Consider the following 19,763-nt stretch of genomic DNA (forward strand, 5'->3'; position numbering starts at 1 on the left):
AGGATTGACTGATTTGACCTCCTTAATTCACTCTTCTGACAAGCATCCAAAATGACATGCAACAATATAAAATATCATAAGGTGGCATAAAAATAAATATAATCATAGAATCACATAAATGAATGATGAGAACCTCCCTATCCAACGAATGCATATATGCATGCACATTGAGCTACACATTGTCTTCTTTTTCAGCGGTCAGCTTCACTGAACATTGTGGGCTTTTCAAATGCTTTAGAAATGGAGTTGTCTTCAACACGGGTATCCAAGTCAGCTGACCCACAGGCCAAAGAAATCTCCACTGTAACTTCTGGCCAGGCTCAGAGTATGCCAAATATGTCTGATGTGTTGCCTGAAGCTGTGCCTCGTTACAGCCTGACTTTAGAAAGAACTACAAATGACCTGAGTTCTAACAATATTGACCACTTAGCATCCAGTGGCATGCCCTTGGTCAGAGCAGTGTGCAAGGTAAGAACTGTTGAGACACCAGACAATTTCATTGGCAGGATGTATGATCAGAATGGTCATTCCAATTAATGTCATACTGCACTGTATGCATGGAATGTCTCCACTGAAATGAGCGGTACTTGTTCAAAATCATGGTGGTGGTCTTATGCAGCTCCCGTTCATGCTGTCGTGGAAATCCCATAAATAAACTGCCATGCTTTTGTACAAGTCTAATTCATTCCTATTAGTCCTGTGCAGAACAAATCCATGGGAGGTTATGCCTTTAGCAGTCCCTATGTAGACTCAGAGCTTTTCCACATGCAAGGACTAACCACTGACTTGGATGGAGGCAACAGATCCACATGTATATATCATAGTTTGCCTCTGCAAAATCTCAGGCATGGATTCAAAGAACCATGGGATCGTTACTCCATGTGCCCAAGGGGGGATTGGACTTCTATTTCTTGAAGAGCAAAAGCTTGTTTGTGATGTGGCATGTGGGTTGATGGTTCAAAGGTCCTGTTGAGTATGCTGAAAATGGCTCTTTGGATTCCAGCCTCTGAGTGCCTATTACAGTGCATGTGGGGTTTGGAATCAGAGCAACAATGTTCAATAATGTCAATGTGCTCTTCTGTTATGGTTATTTTGGCAAGATTGATATAAAAAAAATTGAAATGCACAATGTCTTTTTTTTTTTTTTAATTGCAAGCTGGAAAGTGAAGAGTTCGGCCCCATGAGCTACCCTCTTGGAAGTGACTGTTCCGCTGCTGAGTCAAAAGACATTAATGAGTTAGCTCTTCCTATCCACAATATTCTGGAAGAGCCTATTAATCTTTCGGTGAAGAAGACGCAGCCATGTGCCTCCCCTCCCGTACTTATCAGCAACAGGTCCTGCTTACAGTCAGTTAATCCAAACCCAAGACATATTGAAGGTATCCGATTTTTCTGTATCTTCCTTGGACTTTTAAAACCATCTAATATTCCCCATTGCATATTGTGGTTATTATGTGCTGCTGCCATAATGCCTTGTGATGTGTTTCTGACATCACAAAATTAACTGTTTGGAGCTGATTTTTGATGTCTACAATACTTGCCCATAGCAAACGTGGAGCAACTTCCTGACTAATATTGGGATGTGAAAATTGATGTGGCTGTCCAGGGTTGATTGGCTAGCAACTGTATATTTATCAAAAGATCTAGGGCTTTTAGGTAGCTTCAGGTGAGCCCAGAGAAGGTATTCAATTAATCTGATTTGAGGCACTTTTACATTTCACCAGTTGGATCACAGAACTGCCCAAAATAGTGGGCAGCAGGGAGAGGTTTGGCCATTATGCACCAAAGAAGAAAAAGCAGTAGAGAATTTGATTGCTCTGTAGTGAATTTCAGCAAGGATGCATATTCCACCAGTTCTTCCTCATGCTGTATATCTTTTACATTCCATGAATCAATCCTGGGAATTCCAGCAACAGACATCATGAGGCCAGTTTTCACAATGTGAAAAACAGCTTGTAATGTAGCCCTTCTTTATTACTTTTCTTCCAATATTATGTAACAGTATTGTTTAACAATACTCTTCATCTGACACTTTCAACAATATTTTTAGGGAACTCAGGCCTGTCTACTGTCATTCATGCTCTAGTCACATCCAGATTAGACTACTATAATGCATTTTATCTGGCACAGTGCTTGAAGACCACAGAGAAACTAGAATAGTTTCAAATCCAGCTGCCAGATTCCTAAGTGGAGGTCAAAAGGTTGGATCCAGAGGTGTTCTTCCATGAGTGAAAGGTCTTTTCTGTGTGTCAAAGGGCGTTTTCTGACTTAGTGCAAGATCCTTGTGCAAGAAATATGAAAAAAAAGTTAGTCAAATATCAAAGCTGAACCAATGATGTGCCTATTAAATTATGTAGAAGAAATAGTGTCACTGGATAAACAATAACTGATTTTATATATAATTACATTATAAATTATGATGTGCCTATTAAATTATGCAAAATTTATATTCCAAAAAGTGGAAAAATAATAAAACCCCCAGTAGGACAGAAGTAATTAGGAAACGATGGGAACAATTGGAGAAGGTTAACTTTACCTTACAGAAATTCTGCCTTATAGAAATTCTTACAAAAATATACCTGGGTATTAGAAAAGTAGAATCCAGTAATATAATTTATTTAAAAAAGAACTACATATTAATGACTTTCAGAGCAATCCTAAGAGAGCCAGTATGTTGTAGTGGTTGGACTGGGACTCGGGAGACCTGGGTTCTAGTCCCCACTCAGCCATGAAGCTCCAGTCACTGACTCTCAGCCTAACATATCTCACAGGGTTGCTGTGAGGATAAAACGGAGAGGAGGAGGATTATGTATACTGCCTTCGTTTCCTTGGAGGAAATGGCAGAGTAGTGGATCTCCTGCTGCATCCCAAGCCCTGAGGGCTCCTACTGGCCAGGGCAGGAGATGTGTGTGACTTCGTTGGGTTTTTCCCAGCAATTGATGGCCACCAATTTGGATGGCTGTAAAAGGGGGTTAGACACATTCCTGGAGGAAAAGGCTACCAATGGCTACTGGTCCTTATGGCTGTATGCTGCCTCTAGTACCAGAGGCAGTGGGCCTGTATACATCAGTTGCTGGGGATCATGGGTGGGCGGGTGGTGCTGCTGCGCTCATGCCCTGCTTGTGGGCTCCGGGTTGACAGCTGGTTGGCCACTGTGTGAACAGAATGCTAGACTAGATGGACCCTTGCTCTGATCCAGCATGGCTCTTATGTTCAGCCCAGTGGATCTTCACATTCATCATTCCCACCTCCCACGCCCTGCCTATTGACAACAATGGGGATGGGGAATTAGCTATCCCAGTGCCAGGGCTGGCATAGCTGATAAACTTAGATTATGCCCATCTGGGGGAATAGAGTGGCATTAGGTGGGGGCTGCCCTTTCCTGCCCCCAGGACGTCCTGTTTTGTGGCTTTTCATCAGCTATTGCTGGTGGGAGAACCACCAATGGGAGCTTTCAGCTTGCCTGGGCATGGGGGGGGGCAGGGGGAGCCAGCAGGGAGCCACCAATGTACAATCCTAAGGCACCCCAAGCCATCAGCATCGGGCAGGGGAGAGGACTGCACTGCCCGATCACAACTTTATGAATTTATCAGATTTATAATCCGCAGGTTTATTTTTTATTTTTTATTAGGACACAAGAAGAAGGGAGATTTTATTAATATATAAAGGTAGAGATGTATACATTATAGATGTGAAACTGTAGGTTTTAAATGTTGTCTGTATACGTGACAGTTTAGTATGGTTTTTTTGTAAATAATAAAGATCTATTAAAATGTTTACTCTGAGATTAACATAATGACACTAAATAAGGCTCAAAATTATAAATGATGCTAACAACTTTCCCCAGAAAATAAAATGTAAGAGAGGAATTTATATTCTGAGACGGAAAGAAAAACAAACAAACCTCTAGATACACAGATCGTTTGCATGTTTTATTAGGGAAAGATCCAAATATATCAGGGTGCAATCCTGTGGTTCCTGGAAAAGAGTCCCAGGGGTCATAGAATACCACAGACCTCCCCCTCCATGGTGGAAAGAGAGGGAGGCCCACTACAGAGGTCTTCCCTTGACTGGTGGTGGAAAGCTCCGTAGTTCCTCCCAACAGTAGTAAGGGCGAAAGGGGGATGTTTTAGGTGCGTGTCAGGGGCAGATCGGAGGTGGCTTTAGATCCACTGGAGGAAAACTACACCAGCCCTGGCACTAACATAGATATAAAGAAGTCAGAGCAGCATGAGTTTGGTAGGGCTTAGGAAGTGGTGGTTCTTCCACTATAGATTCTTGCCTTCCCATAGGATTAATCTGTTAAACTATGAAGGAGATCATGAATGTTCATCAGGATGCTTTCACCTGTAATTTAGCCATTTTTCTTCTTGTAGATTGCCATAACTGTGAAGAGGAACATTTTGAAATGGAAATTAAAAGTAATCAGAGCAACAGGTAAACAAAATTCATGGAACAGACGAATTTAAGGCATAGCTTCAAAAATGAATTCTTTTTTCCCTGCTTAGAAATTGCATTTATTGTTGAAATAACCTAGATAAATTGAAGTAATCCTAGATGAGCGTATCTAGAACAAATTACAGTTAACAGTTTAAAAATAATAATTATAAAACAGTTATTAATATCCTAAATGCATTTAGGGTGCAATCCTAGGCGTGTTTATACAGGAAAAAATCTTACAACTCTCAGCATGAGAGTTTAGGACTTTTTCTGTCTAAGCACACATAGGATTGCACTCTTAATGTGCTCTAAGACTGCAGACTTCTCCCCAGTGTAAGTATTGGGGATTGATTAAGTATTGTCCATGATGCTGAGGTAGTACCACTTTTTATGAGATGTTTTAGAACACCTAATTCTTAAGTACTTACAGACTGGTGTAGAAGCTCCTAAAATGAAGCTAGAAGTTTGCAGATGCCTTTATCACCTTTAGCTTATTTGATCTCCCCACAATTCTGTGTGGTAGATCAGATAATATTTCCTTTTTATGCATTATAGTAAATAATTGTAATGCCTAATATATTTATATAGTACTTTTTCTAAAAGCTCCAAGTGTTTCACAGACACCAACTTGGTAATCCTTCCAAGGTAAGTCAATATTATTAGCTCCATTACAGATGCGTGGTAGAGGGCGAGAGAAAGTGGCTTGCTTAAGGCAACTTGCTTCATTAATCTAATCAGCTGATCAGCTCCATTTTGGCTGAGCTAAGGTTTGAAATGCGAGTTTCCATCTTGAAGCCCCTGCTCCTAACAAAGGGGTGGCAACTTCTGGCCTTTCAGATGTTTTGGCCCAAGACTCCTACCATGCCTCACAACTGGCTATGCTGACTGGGGCTGATGGGAGTTGTAGGCCAAAACATCTGGAGGGCCACAAGCTGCCCACCCCAGTTCTAACCATGCCAGCAATTCTCACATTAGAAACTGAGAATGGCTTGCACAAGGGAACTCATGCGCAGGGCATGGATCCTAGGCCAACAAAGTCCAGCACTGATGCTTGAACGACATTAGCACATTTGCATATTCCGTAGTACTTTACATTTCAGTGAGCTTTCACAGAAATGTGAAATTACTTTAAATGATACTAAAATGTGAAGTGTTTATCAGTTTAAAAACAATGGGTTGAATCCAACGCTGTTCCATCAGCAGAACTGGGAGGGGAGCAATTCCTGCTCCCCCCCATGCGCTCTCAAGAGAGGAAAAGAGGACAGAGGAAGAAAATCCCACTATACTAGCTTCTACTGGCTCCATGTTGGATCTAATCCAATATAACAAGAAGCAGAAACATTATTATTGCTGTCTGTGGAGCATTTGAGCTTAACTCCAGCATTGCATGAGTGGACTTCCCCTTGCTCCACCCTGCAGGTCTCTGCATGCCATCCATATCTGCTCTGGCGGGTCCCCCAATCCTCTGGAGCAGATTGGGGAGGGGGCATGCAGGGAGTTGCAGGGGAGAGGCGGGAAACTGTTCTGCCAGTGTTTTTCATTCCGCTGGACAATCAGGGTTAGATACAACCCTTGGTGTGCAACATGCTTTGCAGCCAAATTCATTTTCATAATGACTCAGTGACTTTGGTCATTAAATATTTCCATTTTATAGATTAGGAAACTGAGGTTGAAATATAGTAATTTCTAAAGCAGTTATCCCACATCCAGGCTCGACGCCCTCATTATTTGATTATTGTGGTATAGTAGATGCCTGTATAATTACTACACTTCTATTGATATATAGTAGTGTTTGTTAATTCACTTGAGATATAGTTTCAGAAACTTATTAACACGGCACTCTAATTAAGCATTCTGAAGATAACTGCCCTGAGCCAACAAAGGCAACCTGCTCAAATATGTGTCATGCATAGGTATATGTATTTTGAAAATTGGCCCTGCACCCAGGGCTGTGCATTTGGTGCCCTTTCTGGATTGAGATCATGCGTGCATCTGCCCAGCCTATGGTTGACACTGTCAACTATGGGGTTGTGGGAACTGAGTCTAGATACTGTCATACCTTTCCCCACCCCAAAGCTGACAAGAGTGGCCAGTGGGGAGTCAGTATAGGAATAGCTTTGTGTGCAGAAATGTCTACTGTTGTGTGTGAGGGTCTGGTGGTGCTAAATCATGAAGTATGAAATTTTGTTCTTGAAATGTCGCATCAATTAATAAAATTATGTTGCAGTACTCTGGTTAGCCATATAAAAAGACAAGCCAGCCTGTCAAATGATATGGCAGTAATAAAGGTAAACATGGAGGGATGATCCTTAATTGCACCGATGAAGTCAATCCAATATTTAACATTGATTTTAGAGCTTGTGCCAAAGAGGTGAAAATCCCTTATGTGCGACTGGAACGACTGAAGATATGCGCACCAGAATCTGGAGAGCTTCCAGTATTTAAACTGCAGCCACAGAAAGGTGACCATGACGGGACTTTCCTGCTGATAATTGAATGTGGTTCTCAGTCTTCAAGCATGGCTATTAAGGTAAACTCGACTTAGCTGGTTCGGTCGCTGCTTGTCATTTCTTCCATGCTATGCTGACATGCTTGTCATTTCTTCCATGCTGTGCTGACACCATTCATTTCAACTGATTTCAGTTGTATGTGGTTCTTAATGCTAGAAGCAATATTATGTTTTATCATGTTGTATTTTAGGGTTTTAATTTTTGTGAACCACACAGAGACCCTTGACTATTGGGCGGTATACAGATGTAATTAATAAATAAAAATTAGGGTGTATTCATAGCTAAATTCTTCTAGCTGTGGATTCAAACTGGAAGCAAAGTACATTTTAAAGTTTCCTTTCCAATAGATCTGGCACAGGGAGGAGCAGGAGGGAGGGGCAGGCACTCTGAAGGACACACCGCCATTCAAGCTTCAGAATCTCAGCTTCGCTAATTAGTTGGTTAATCTATTGATTATATCAATTAAATCTTCAGGCATAATTTTTATTGAATGTAATTGGAGACAATGCAAACATATTTGACTTCTCTCAGTATGGCCCTGCAATACCATATAATTTGAGGAAATGGCCATGTTTAATGTGCTATGACTTACAGAGAAGCTGTGAGATAGGAATCTGCAATCGTGGATGTGCTAAGGCTGCTTTCCTGGAGGCATTTATTTTCTGCTTTTAAGCTTCTGCAGTAATTCAATAGCTGTGCATGAAAATTAAGGGTTTCTTTCATTTAGAATTCACTTTTCATCCAAGGTCAATCAAGGAAATCCACCTGAAAGGCTGAATCCCACACCTGAGAACCTGGAGGAAAGGAGGATCCCCATGAGCCAACCGGCTGAGCAATTGTTGCTTCCTTTGGTAGATCACAGGCTCAGTAACATGAAAAAATCTGTGCTTACCCAGGAAGACCACCCTATTGAGAACGAGGATTTTTGTGCTGTTTGTCTGAATGGAGGAGAGCTGCTGTGCTGCGACTACTGCCCAAAGGTGTTTCATCTGTCATGCCATGTTCCAGCATTGCTCAGCTTTCCTGTGTGAGTACATCTAGAGCAAGGCATATCTGCTCCATTTGGCGCATGTATACATGTCTGAGACTTTCAGGGCCAGTTCTTTGCATCGAGATTTATGTGTGAGTTTCAGTGGTTGTTTTCGAAGATGCTTATCTTTGGGATTTGTCCTGCACGCATGATGACCAACAGGCCAGCCTGGAAACAGGGAAGAAACAAGTGGGGGCTGCTAAGAAACAATCATGGAGGTGGTGGCACTAGGCGCATCCTCCTTCTCAGAGGGGCTTTAGTTCAGGCAAAAGTAGCAGAATGAGCTTAGGTAGGGGGAGAGAGCAAAAGACAAGAGTGGGTTGGACCTTCTCCTAACCTTACAAAACTGGTACCTATCACTGCTTTATTAAGTCCAATGAGATTCATCAAGCTGGGATGTGTATGCTTAAACAGAATCTAACCCTAATTCTGGACTAATTGGTGCCAACATAGGAACAAACATAGGAAGCTGCCTTATACCGAGTCAGACCACTGGGCCATCTAGATCAGGATGGTCAACATTGACTTGCAGCGGCTCTCCAGGGTTGCAGGCAGTACTTTTTCCAGCCCTCCCTGGAGATGCCAGGGATTGAACCTGGGACCTTCTCCATGCAAAACATGAGCTCTACCACTGAGCTATGGCTCGTCCCCATGCCATATGCCAAACACACAAATACAGATAACGTGCATTTTTCTTACAAGAATGTATGTTTGAGGATTTTGAATAAACCAGAGAACTTTGATACAGGTTAGGTATGAGATACACAAGAACTTTACACAGCATGAAGACTCTCAATAGAATTTTGTCACCTTGAAGATCATAACTTGGAAGAGCCTTCTACATACCTGGCATATGTTAAAAAGAATTTCATCACAGCTTTCATCTGTACGGCCGACCACCTGCTTACTTGATCCTTGCCCATCTTGGCTCATTATGGGCTGCAGAGGGAGACTGGGTGAGGGGAACAGGGCGGTGGTGAACGCCTCCCTTGAGGAGGGAGTGATGCCATCAGCCCTCAAGGAGGCAGTGATAAGACCGCTCTTAAAGAAGCCCTCCTTGGATCCCCAAGTTCTGAACAACTTTTGCCCAGTCTCAAATCTGCCATTTTTGGGCAAGGTGATTGAGTGGGTGGTGGCGGTGCAGTTGAAGGCACACTTGGAAGAAACTGATTATCTAGACCCATTTCAGTCAGGTTTCAGGCTTGGGCATGGGACAGAAACGGCCTTGGTCGCCTTGGTAGATGATATGAGGAGGGCTCTGGACAGGGGTGAATGCTCCTTCCTTGCTCTCCTCGACCTCTCAGCGGCTTTTGATACCGTTGACCACGGTATCCTCCTGGACCGCCTGGAGGGGTTGGGCATTGGAGACACCGTATTGCGGTGGTTCCGGTCCTTCCTCTCCAGCAGGTATCAGAGGGTAGCACTGGGAGAGGAGGTTTCAGACCCGTGGCCACTTACTTGTGGGGTGCCACAGGGTTCCATCCTCTTCCCGATGCTATTTAACATCTATGTGAAGCCGCTGGGGGCTATCATCAGGAGGTTTGGGGTGCAATGTCATCAATATGCGGATGACACGCAGCTCTACCTCTCATTCAAATCTTCACCAAGGTTGGCCGTAGAATACTTGTCCAAATGTCTGGAGACGGTGAGTGGCTGGATGGGGAGGAATAAGTTGAAGCTGAACCCTGACAAGACCGAGGTACTTCTGGTGGGAGACAAAAGGAGGCTAGGGGATGTTGATCTGGTGTTGAATGGGGTACGGCTACCCTTGAAAGACCAGGTCCGCAGCCTGGGGGTCATTTTAGACTCCCAGCTGTCCATGGAGGCTCAGGTGTCAGCTGTGAGCCGGACAGCGCTGTATCAACTTCATCTGATACGGCGGCTGCGCCCCTTCCTTCCCGTCCATCTGCTCCCATCGGTAGTACATGCCATGGTCTCCTCTCGTTTAGACTACTGTAATGCGCTCTACGTGGGGTTACCCTTGAAGACGGTTCGGAAACTGCAGCTGGTACAGAACGCGGCGGCTCACCTGATTAAAGGCAGCCGCCGGCGAGATCACATCACTCCAGTGCTGAAGGAGTTGCACTGGTTACCAGTTGTTTTCCGGGCCAAATTCAAGGTGTTGGTTTTGACCTTTAAAACCCTATATGGTTCCGGCCCAGCCTATCTTAAGGAGCGCCTCCAGCAGCACCAGACAGGCCGCTTAACAAGATCAGCCTCGGATGGCCTTCTCTCTGTCCCAGCAGCCAGGACAGCTAGACTGGTGGGGACGAGGGAGAGGGCCTTTTCTGTGGTGGCCCCCACTCTGTGGAACTCCCTCCCTAGGGAACTCCATCATGTCCCCTCTTTAATGAGCTTCCGCCGCGCATTAAAAACGTGGTTGTTCAGGCAGGCATTTGGGGTGGGTTAGGGTATTTTAGAAAATGTTTTTATTGTAGAATTTTATTGTTTTAAACTGTTTTATTGTATGTTGTACATCGCCCAGAGTGGCTGGGTGACCAGACAGATAGGCAATTAATAAATTTAATAATAAATAAATAAATAAATAAAAGCGTCTTTTCTCTGCCCCTGCTGTTTGCTTATTGCATCCATGCCTGCACCCTGTATCTTAAATTATTAAACACATGAATTCCTAAAGAACGTACGGTCTGCATAGGCCTCTGCAGCATCCATCACAATGGGCTTCTTCTGCCTGAGGCAACCAGCAAAGGAGAATTCTTCCCCAATGTAATGGTTGTCGAGGTTGTTTCTTGTCAAGGCTTTCCTTCTCCAACATAATGCTTGTTAAAGCATCTGTCACTAATTCAGGGACCTAGTGATCAACAGGAACAATCTGAAGATATATTTTCCTTCTACGTTGCAGAGGTGAATGGGTGTGCACACTTTGTCGCAATGTGGAGAAACCAGAGGTAGACTATGACTGTGAAAACACACGTTTCAGCTACGGTAACACACTAATGCCAGCAAGAGCACTTTATGGCCTCGATGACTATGAACAGAAGGTAAGTCCACATTCTGAAAGTAGAATATAGAGAAGGAATGTCTGCTCTTCTCTTTTTCTCCAGTAATGTACATTGATTCTTCAGTATGTGCGCACGTGGAGTGAAAATGAAAAGTAATTTATTTTGGCATTTTAGATTCCTGGTCTTTTAGCTTTGGTGTTTTAAATCTGTATTTTAAATCTCTGCATTGCTGCTAGGTTTTATTCTGGTTGTACTGTTGTATTGTGGTATTAAGCTTTCATATTTTATATTGTTTTATGCTGCACTTTGTGGTTTTAATGTTTGTGAACCACCCAGAATGCTTTGGTTATTGGGCAGTCTAGAAATAAATAAATAAATAAATAAATAAATAAATAAATAAATAAATAAATAAATAAATAACAATACAGTGGACTCCATCTGTACTGAACACAAGTCAGGATCAAGTCACTCACATATTTTGTGCAGGGGTGAGGGCTTTGCCAATATATTTTGCCATGTTTAACTGGTCTTGTAAATGCGTGTACATATTTTGAGATCGTGATTTCCTTCATTGTGGAACATCTTTAAAAAGTAGGTGGAACTAAGGCACAGGATGTGATCCAGCTCATCTAGGCACTTTTACATCCCGTTGATTTGAATGGGATTTTAAAGGATTGAATTTTAGCTTGAACTGGTTAAGCAGTTTTTATGTTATTGTGATTTCCCCCTCTGTTATTAAGTTATGTAAGTTTGCGAATGAAAACAGAAAAGTGCATGTAGTTCCATGTATAAAGACTTATCTGGCAATCATATTGTAGATATAATATGGATCTTAACAATCAATGTGAAAAAGAAACACATACTTTTCATAATGGTAATATATGCTTAGTGGAAATTCGCCAAGAGTTTCTGTGTTCTATTGTGGGTAGGGATACTTGGTTTAGAATTGAGGGTGAGTAGGAATACTGAGAAATAAAGTATCTGTGCAAAAGCTCTTAACTGATGTCAGACATTAATGCAGGTATTTGTGCAGCTCTTTTATAAACAAAATTAATTGTAAATTCACATTTTACAGAAGTGTGAGAAACTGGTACTGTCACTGCTCTGCAATAACCTGAGTCTTCCATTCCATGAACCAGTCAGCCCCCTGGTAAGTGTTATGCAAACATAAATGACCTCTCTGGGGGGATTTGCTTTACCCTTTTCAGTGTGCAGTCTCTGCTGTATTTCTGTTCAACAGCCCTATTGCCTGTTGGCAGGCCCTACCCTGTCCTTTGCAATGAAAATGCCTATTTCAACTAAAGGTTCAGGATTGCCAGTATCATCCATCATGCCAGAAAATAATCTAATCCCAGAGCTGAGTTAGTGCTGAGATTTTTAGATACTATTAACTCTAAATACTAAATACACAAGATGTTAAAAATGAAGCTTTGCATAGTTACAAGAGTGATCTCAGGAGGTGGGCCACTTCCTACCTTCCCCAGGAGTGCTCTCACATCTCTTGTCCTGTTACTATAATCATAGTTGCCCCTTTCATATATTTGTGGAATGCTATCATATCCCTGTCAGTCTCTTGTTTTTTAAGCAGAACATGCTGGGCTCTTTTAATGTTATTTTATAAGGAACAGAGGAACACTGCTTTTTTGCTTGACTTCAGTTATAGTCCCATCATCTCATTGCCCTTCAAAGTTTAGCTCATTTACCTGGTACGCATGATTTGTAAGCATTTGGGAGTGAGCAAGCATCCTGTTTCCCACCCATTCGGCTGTTTCCACTTTGCTAAACAACCCAGGAACTTTCCTGGATTGTCTGACATCTGAACCCAGAACTCTGGGTTGTTCAGGGATAAACAACCTAGAGTTTTAACCCAACAACAAACCATTCAGATGTCACCAATTAACAACCCAGGAACAAGGCATTCCTGGATTGTTTAGAAAAGTGGAAGTGGGTGAGGAGTGATCAGGAGCCAGCACTTACCCGACCTCTCAGAAACGACCCACGATTAAAAATTGTGGCTTGTTTAATCATCCAAACTGGGTGTTGTTTAATCATCCAAACTGGGTGTCTGCCTTATATGCACAATGCAAAGAATACTTGCCTATTTGATAGGAACGTTTTAGGTTTACAGAATTATTGTGATTTATCAAAAATCTTATGCCAATGAGATTCTTTACAGGCTCGCCATTATTATCAGATCATCAAAAGGCCCATGGATTTGTCCATCATCCGGAAAAAGCTCCAGAAAAAGGACAAATTGCATTACTCTACCTCTGAGGACCTGGTAGCAGATGTGCGTCTTATGTTCTGGAATTGTGCAACATTCAACTATGTAAGTACCTTGAGATTCAGAAAGCAGTACGCTCTAGCACCCATTGAAAGAATCTGAGCTGTGGAGGGGGGGGGGGGGTTGGGTCGCCATGAATATTTTTATTTGAATCTTGGTTCTTTATTCTGGCTCCAAATGATGCAAATATAGGGCTGGCTAAAGGTAAGACCTTCTTATTTCCCCAGGCATTTTAGCATTTTAATTTTCTAGACTTTTAGCTTTGCTGTTTTAAATCTGTATTTTAAATCCCTGCATTGCTGCTAGGTTTTACTCTGGTTGTATTGTAATACTGTGGTTTTAATGTTTTATATATTTTATATTGTTTAATTGTGTGCTGTTTGGTTTTAATTTTTGTGAACCGCCCAGAGAGCTTCAGCTATTGGGTGGTATAGAAATGAAATAAATGAAATAATAAATAAATAAATAAATAAATAAACAAATAAATAAATAAGAAAGCAAGTGGATAGTAATTGTGGGTAGCTTCTCATTAGCCTGGAGAAAAGATACTTATAAGTCAAACACTGGCAATGTTTTTGGATTGAATATTTTGTTGTTCAGTCGTTCAGTTGTGTCCGACTCTTCGTGACCCCATGGACCATAGCACGCCAGGCCTTCCTGTCCTGCGCTCTCTCCCGGAGCGTGCTCAAGTTCATATTCATTGCATCGATGATGCTATCTAGCCATCTCATCCTCTGCCGTCCCCTTCTCCTTTTGCCTTCAGTCTTTCCCAGCATCAGGGTCTTTTCCAGTGACTTTTCTCTTCGCATTTGGTGGCCAAAATAGTTCAGCTTCAGCTTCAGTATCTGTCCTTCCAATGAGCACTCAGGGTTGATTTCCTTTAGGATGGACTGATTGGACCTCCTTGCAGTCCAGGGGACTCGTAAGAGTCTTCTCCAGCACCACAGTTCGAAAGCATCAATTCTTCGGCGCTCAGCCTTCCATATAGTCCAGCTCTCACAGCCATACATTACTACTGGGAAAACCATAGCTTTGATTAGACGGACCTTTGTCGGCAAGGTGATGTCTCTACTTCTTACTATGCTGCCTAGGTTTGCCATAGCTTTCCTCCCAAGGAGCAAGCGTCTTTTAATTTACTAATTTTGAAAAATGGAGACTACAATAATTTGTGATGGTGATGAAGAAAGAAATGGTCTCTGTTTCACCCTGTGATTTTGCATTCTTCTTCCCTGCATCTGTGTGTCTATCTGCAAGACCCTCTGCTTTTAATGTTACTATTTAATAAACATAAAGTACAAAAACAAGAGAGGATAGACAATTGATTTATCATCCTCCTTGACTGTTATTGTTGTCTTGCACTGACGGAATTGGCTGATCATTGTGTATTCCCTTGCCTTTCTTTTCTCTCTTTGCTTTTGTCCATTCCTCAAGACTCAACAGTGATAACATACCTAGAAAACCCACCCCTCAGGCTAGGCCTTGGGAGGATTATTTGGCTTGTCCTTACATCCTTGCTGTCTACATAACTGGTTCAGCAGAGTGTGGCATCTTGCCGTTATTAATTAAAGATCCTTAGGGATCATTGACTACACTAAAGCCTTTGATTGTGTGGATCACAACAAACTGTGGCAAATTCTTAAAGTGATGGGAGTACCAGACCACCTTACCTGTCTCCTGAGAAACCTGTACGAGGGTCAAGAAGCAACAGTCAGAACCAGACATGGAACAACCGATTGGTTCAAAATTGGGAAAGGAGTATGACAAGGCTGCATATTGTCACCCTGCTTATTTAACTTATATGCAGAGTACATCATGAGAAATGCTGGGTTGGATGAATCACAGGTCGGAATTAAGATTGCTGGGAGAATTATCAACAACCTCCGATATGCAGACGATACCACCCTAATGGCAGAAAGCGAAGAGGATCTCAAGAACCTCTTGTTGAGGGTGAAAGGGGAGAGTGCAAAAGCTGATTTGAAACTCAACATTAAAAAAACTAAGATCATGGCATCTGGCCCTATCACTTCCTGGCATATAGAAGGGGAAGAAATGGAAGCAGTGACAGATTTTACTTTCTTGGGCTCCAAGATCACCGCAGACGGTGACTGTAGCCATGAAATTAAAAGACGCTTGCTCCTTGGGAGGAAAGCTATGGCAAACCTGGACAGCATAGTAAGAAGCAGAGACATCACCTTGCCGACAAAGGTCCGTCTAATCAAAGCTATGGTTTTCCCAGTAGTAATGTATGGCTGTGAGAGCTGGACTATAAGGAAGGCTGAGCGCCGAAGAATTGATGCTTTCGAACTGTGGTGCTGGAGAAGACTCTTACGAGTCCCCTGGACTGCAAGGAGGTCAACTCAGTCAATCCTAAAGGAAATCAACCCTGAGTGCTCATTGGAAGGACAGATACTGAAGCTGAAGCTGAAATATTTTGGCCACCTAATGTGAAGAGAAAACTCTCTGGAAAAGACCCTGATGCTGGGAAAGACTGAAGGTAAAAGGAGAAGGGGATGGCAGAGGATGAGATGGCTAGATAGCATCATCGATGCAATGAATATGAACTTGAGCACGCTCCGGGAGAGAGCGCAGGACAGGAAGGCCTGGCGTGCTATGGTCCATGGGGTCACGAAGAGTCGGACACGACTGAACGACTGAACATCAACAACAACAAGGGATATTAACCCACTGCTCTAGGTTATCTAGATGTGTGGTTAAACCCAACGTCTTTCTCAGTGTATGGTTTCTGTTTATTTCTTATGTTAACAGGAATCCATCCTTCCCACACCCACCCTTGGCTCATTTATTATTTTTGAAAGGCAACATTATTTAATGTATAGTATTCTTTATTTTGACATACTACTACCTTGACCTTACATGTTGGAACTTTTAGCTGTTTTCTGTTTAACTGTAAATTGCATTGCTTTTGAAAAAAAAGTTAATATTAAAAAAAGAAATGAAAACATAAATCAAGAGGCTCATAATCCTAGCAACAGAAGGGCAAACAGGTCTTACTAGGTAAACAACAGCTATCACAACAAATCATGATGCTTTCTGTTGTAGCCTGATTCAGAGGTTGCTGAGGCTGGACGATGTCTGGAAATATTCTTTGAAAGCAAGCTAAAAGATATTTACCCAGAGAAGCAGTTCTCCCTGGTGCAGCAAGATGACTCCGACTCAGAGGATGTGGAGAATAGCCAAGTGGCTCCCAAAGGATTCCAGTGGCCCTCTTACAGACAAGAGTGCATCCAGCCCAAAAGACGACGACGACATGCTGTAAGAATGCAAAAGCAAAAACACTTGATTGCTAAGTGGCCCCAGAACTAATGCTGTTCACAGCTATTGATGCAACACTTTGACAATGTGGTTGGGAATGTATTCTCAAACTTCAGTTAGATTAGGATGATTCTTATTTAGAATTATTCTTAAGTTGATTACTAAGGGTAGTATCCACTGCTAGTCCTACATAGAGAAGATCTATTGAAATAAATTGGACTTAAGTTAGTTGTGACTCATTTAAGTTTCATTCATTTCAATGGGTCTACTCTATGTAGGACTAACATTGGATACTCGCCTAAGATGGACTCCATGTTCAGTTGTGTAAATAGGTCAGTGTGAACAGAGTGAGTGAGTGAAGATCTGTCAAGCTACCTAATTATTTTGCCAAGTAAAATACAATGTCAAATAATATTTGAAAAGATCAGATCCTCTAGCGACTCACCTTTTTGTTTCCTTTGTACGCAGGAAAGTGAAAAAACTAAAAGACCAATGTTTTGGCCAGCTAAAGGTCTTTCTCAGGTGTGACTTCTGGAGTGCTGCTTGGTATGCTGTGAAGAACAAAAAATCAAAGTAACTGACTGTGTGAAAGGAGATAGAAAATATCACTTGGATGTTTCACCTGGACTTCACACTAGTGGTCAACCAACCTTATTTCTAGATCCTTTGGGCTGATTACATTTTTAATGTAATGTAATTTTAATGGGTAGTCTCCCAGCTATCTGTTTTGTCTAATGATTTGTATTTATACAAAAGTTTTGGTCATATGCAGTAGTGATTCATAATAAAAATAGGTCATTTGTTATGCTGTTCTTAAAATTATTCCATACATTTGCTTCACTTTATAGATTGTGGCTAACATAGCCAACTGGCAAATATACCATTACAATGCACCAAACACATTCCATGCATACTCTCACTGCACAAAATGAGTTCCAAATTCACCTGGTGTGAGGAGCGCAATGCCACTCCTAGCTTCTAGTTATGTTGCCTCGCTAACAAAGTGTGGCAAAAGAAAATCTAATCCCTGGACTTCAGTTGAAGCAGTGGCTGACCAGTTCAATTGAGAGTTTATGATACTCTGTTTATTAGAATGTGATGTTGGAAGGAAGTGAGAGAAATACATGCAGGAATTCTTCTCTTTAGTTCCAGAAAAAAAGTTTGCTGCCTTCAGTTCTCACTAATAGAGAGTGACTGGGTGCCAGAAGTGGACTGGTGCAACAATCTAAGGTGAGGGAAGAGGGGAAGAGAGGAAATGCCCATCTGACACTAGGAGCTCACATTATACCTGTCTTCAGACCCTTGTCTAACTGTACTGTAGATGGGATCTGTAGGTGTGATTATGAAGCCAGTCACCAGCAGATACAGTCCACAGGACCACAGGAATGATGCTAGCAGAGGGCATTTCTGTGGTGCATAATTCTTGCTTTTTCAGGGCCTTTTTTCACCCTCCCACATGATCAGTACAGCGTCAGATTTAAAATGTGTGAAAAGCCCATGCAGACAAGCAACGGGGCTCATAATCCGAGATGCAGTTGTTTCAGTCTATATAATGCCTCTTCTTATCCCTCATGCCTTGTTTTGATCACACACTGCTCCATGAATCCTCATCCATGCCCCACCTCCTCCAGCTCGACATTCCTTTACCTCTGTTTAGCCTCATTCCCAATCCCAAGTGAGATATTTAAAGTATATTGTTAGTGTGGATTGGGTGTGATTGCAGATGTAGTGAGGTGGCCTTCTTTTTACATTTCCTGGCTTTCATCTGACTCTTTAAAATGAGAGTTGCTTTAAGTCCTCCAAAAGGTAGTGATTTCCCAGCTGTACTAGCTTTACTGTAAATGAAGAGAGCTTTTCAGCACAGTCTATATGAATTTATTGAATATGGTATCCGTGGATGTTATAATGGAGAATAGAGAGTTTATAGAATTATTAGGAAGACCTGAATATTTTCCCCTGTTGCCAATGTTAATATTGTTCAACATAAATGCTGTAGAAAAACATTGTCTCTTTTCCTATTGTATAATAAACCAGTCACTGAAAAAAGAATGTAAACTGTTAAGTTCTTTCCCTGCCAATGTTTTTGGCTAACATTCCTTACATAATTAGCTAAGAGCCTGTTGATACGTTAGGCTGCGAATACTGGCAAGTTCTGCACTCTTGACTTCCTGCCCAGCTTCCCTTGATGCCATTGGCTGATGTGCTCTGATATCACAACCTCTGTTGCTCTGATGTCACACAGGACCTTGCAAGCCTTGGGCCAGATAGCAGTCTACTTAGGGGCAGCCTTTAATTAAAACAGCTGAGGTACGTGGGCACCTAAATTATACAGTGCTGTATTTACACCACGGATTTTCAAAATGATCTGCTTTGGGAGCAGTTCAGCTGAGATGGCTGGCACTCCTGGCAAAGCCCTGGACATGCTTTGGAACAGTGAGAAGATGAGAGCCATTGACACAATCACTCCCCAATGCCCTCTCCTGTATTGCAGAGCCCAGTGAGCTCCCTGGTTCACCAGAGAATTGGGGCAACGAAGCAGGCAGGATAAGAACTAGAATGCAGATAGTGCAAGTCTCACAGTGACCATGACTGGACACAAGTAAGAGCACATTATCATGTCTTCCTTGTGACAGTGATGGTGACGAAGAAATCTTACTTCACCACCACCGTTGCACCCTCAAGTAGCCACCTAGCAGAGGTTTTCAGGGTGGTAAAGACGTTATTACATCTAGACCCTGGAAACAATATATCAGAATCCTCAGAGACCTGCTGTGACAAGTCTGCAATGTACTTTCAGGATAAAGTCACTTGTGTTCATTTTGACCTTGGCCCCCTCATCAATACAGTTCCTATGGAGGTGTCCACAGCACCATCTAATCTGGCTGTATGAATCAGTTTCAGTTAATACACCTTGAGAATGTGGAGAAGGTGCCTGATGAGGTTCAGCTGACCATCTGTATTCTTGATCCTCACCCATCTTGGCTGCTTACACTGAGCCCAAGGGGGTTGACTGGGTGTGTCTAGAAGGTGATTGATGCCTCTTTGAGAGAGGGGGTGGTTCCTGCTGCCTTGAAATGGTGGTTGTGATACCAATCCTTAAGAAACACTCATTGGGCCCTGATGATTGTAACAACTACTGCCCAGTCACAAACATCCTCTTTTGTGGTTCAAGTTCAGGTGATCTTGGTTGAAACAGATTATCTGGACCCATTTCAATCCAGCTTCAGGCTGGGGTTTAGCACTGAAACAGCCTTGGTTGCCCT

At 42.3% G+C, this 19,763-nt stretch overlaps 1 protein-coding gene across 4 annotated transcripts in view; it reads left to right on the forward strand.

Annotated features, from left to right (window-relative positions):
* The window catches only part of TRIM66 (tripartite motif containing 66), an 83,709-nt gene extending 65,169 nt beyond the window's left edge, over positions 1–18,540 (forward strand). For all 4 annotated transcript variants that reach the window (XM_084854582.1, XM_084854592.1, XM_084854574.1 and 1 more), the window contains 10 exons: positions 196–468; positions 1,157–1,379; positions 4,377–4,437; positions 6,796–6,970; positions 7,697–7,977; positions 10,844–10,982; positions 12,019–12,093; positions 13,120–13,272; positions 16,288–16,500; positions 16,969–18,540. In XM_084854582.1, the coding sequence (XP_084710708.1) occupies positions 196–468; positions 1,157–1,379; positions 4,377–4,437; positions 6,796–6,970; positions 7,697–7,977; positions 10,844–10,982; positions 12,019–12,093; positions 13,120–13,272; positions 16,288–16,500; positions 16,969–17,028 (1,653 nt within the window). In that variant the 3' untranslated portion in view covers positions 17,029–18,540. The remainder of the gene's footprint in view (positions 1–195; positions 469–1,156; positions 1,380–4,376; positions 4,438–6,795; positions 6,971–7,696; positions 7,978–10,843; positions 10,983–12,018; positions 12,094–13,119; positions 13,273–16,287; positions 16,501–16,968) is intronic.
* The last annotated feature ends 1,223 nt before the right edge of the window (positions 18,541–19,763 follow it).

This window comes from Heloderma suspectum, chromosome 1 (assembly GCF_057233095.1).
Source record: "Heloderma suspectum isolate Gila_16-S chromosome 1, 16-S_ref, whole genome shotgun sequence".
Lineage (NCBI taxonomy): Eukaryota > Metazoa > Chordata > Lepidosauria > Squamata > Helodermatidae > Heloderma > Heloderma suspectum.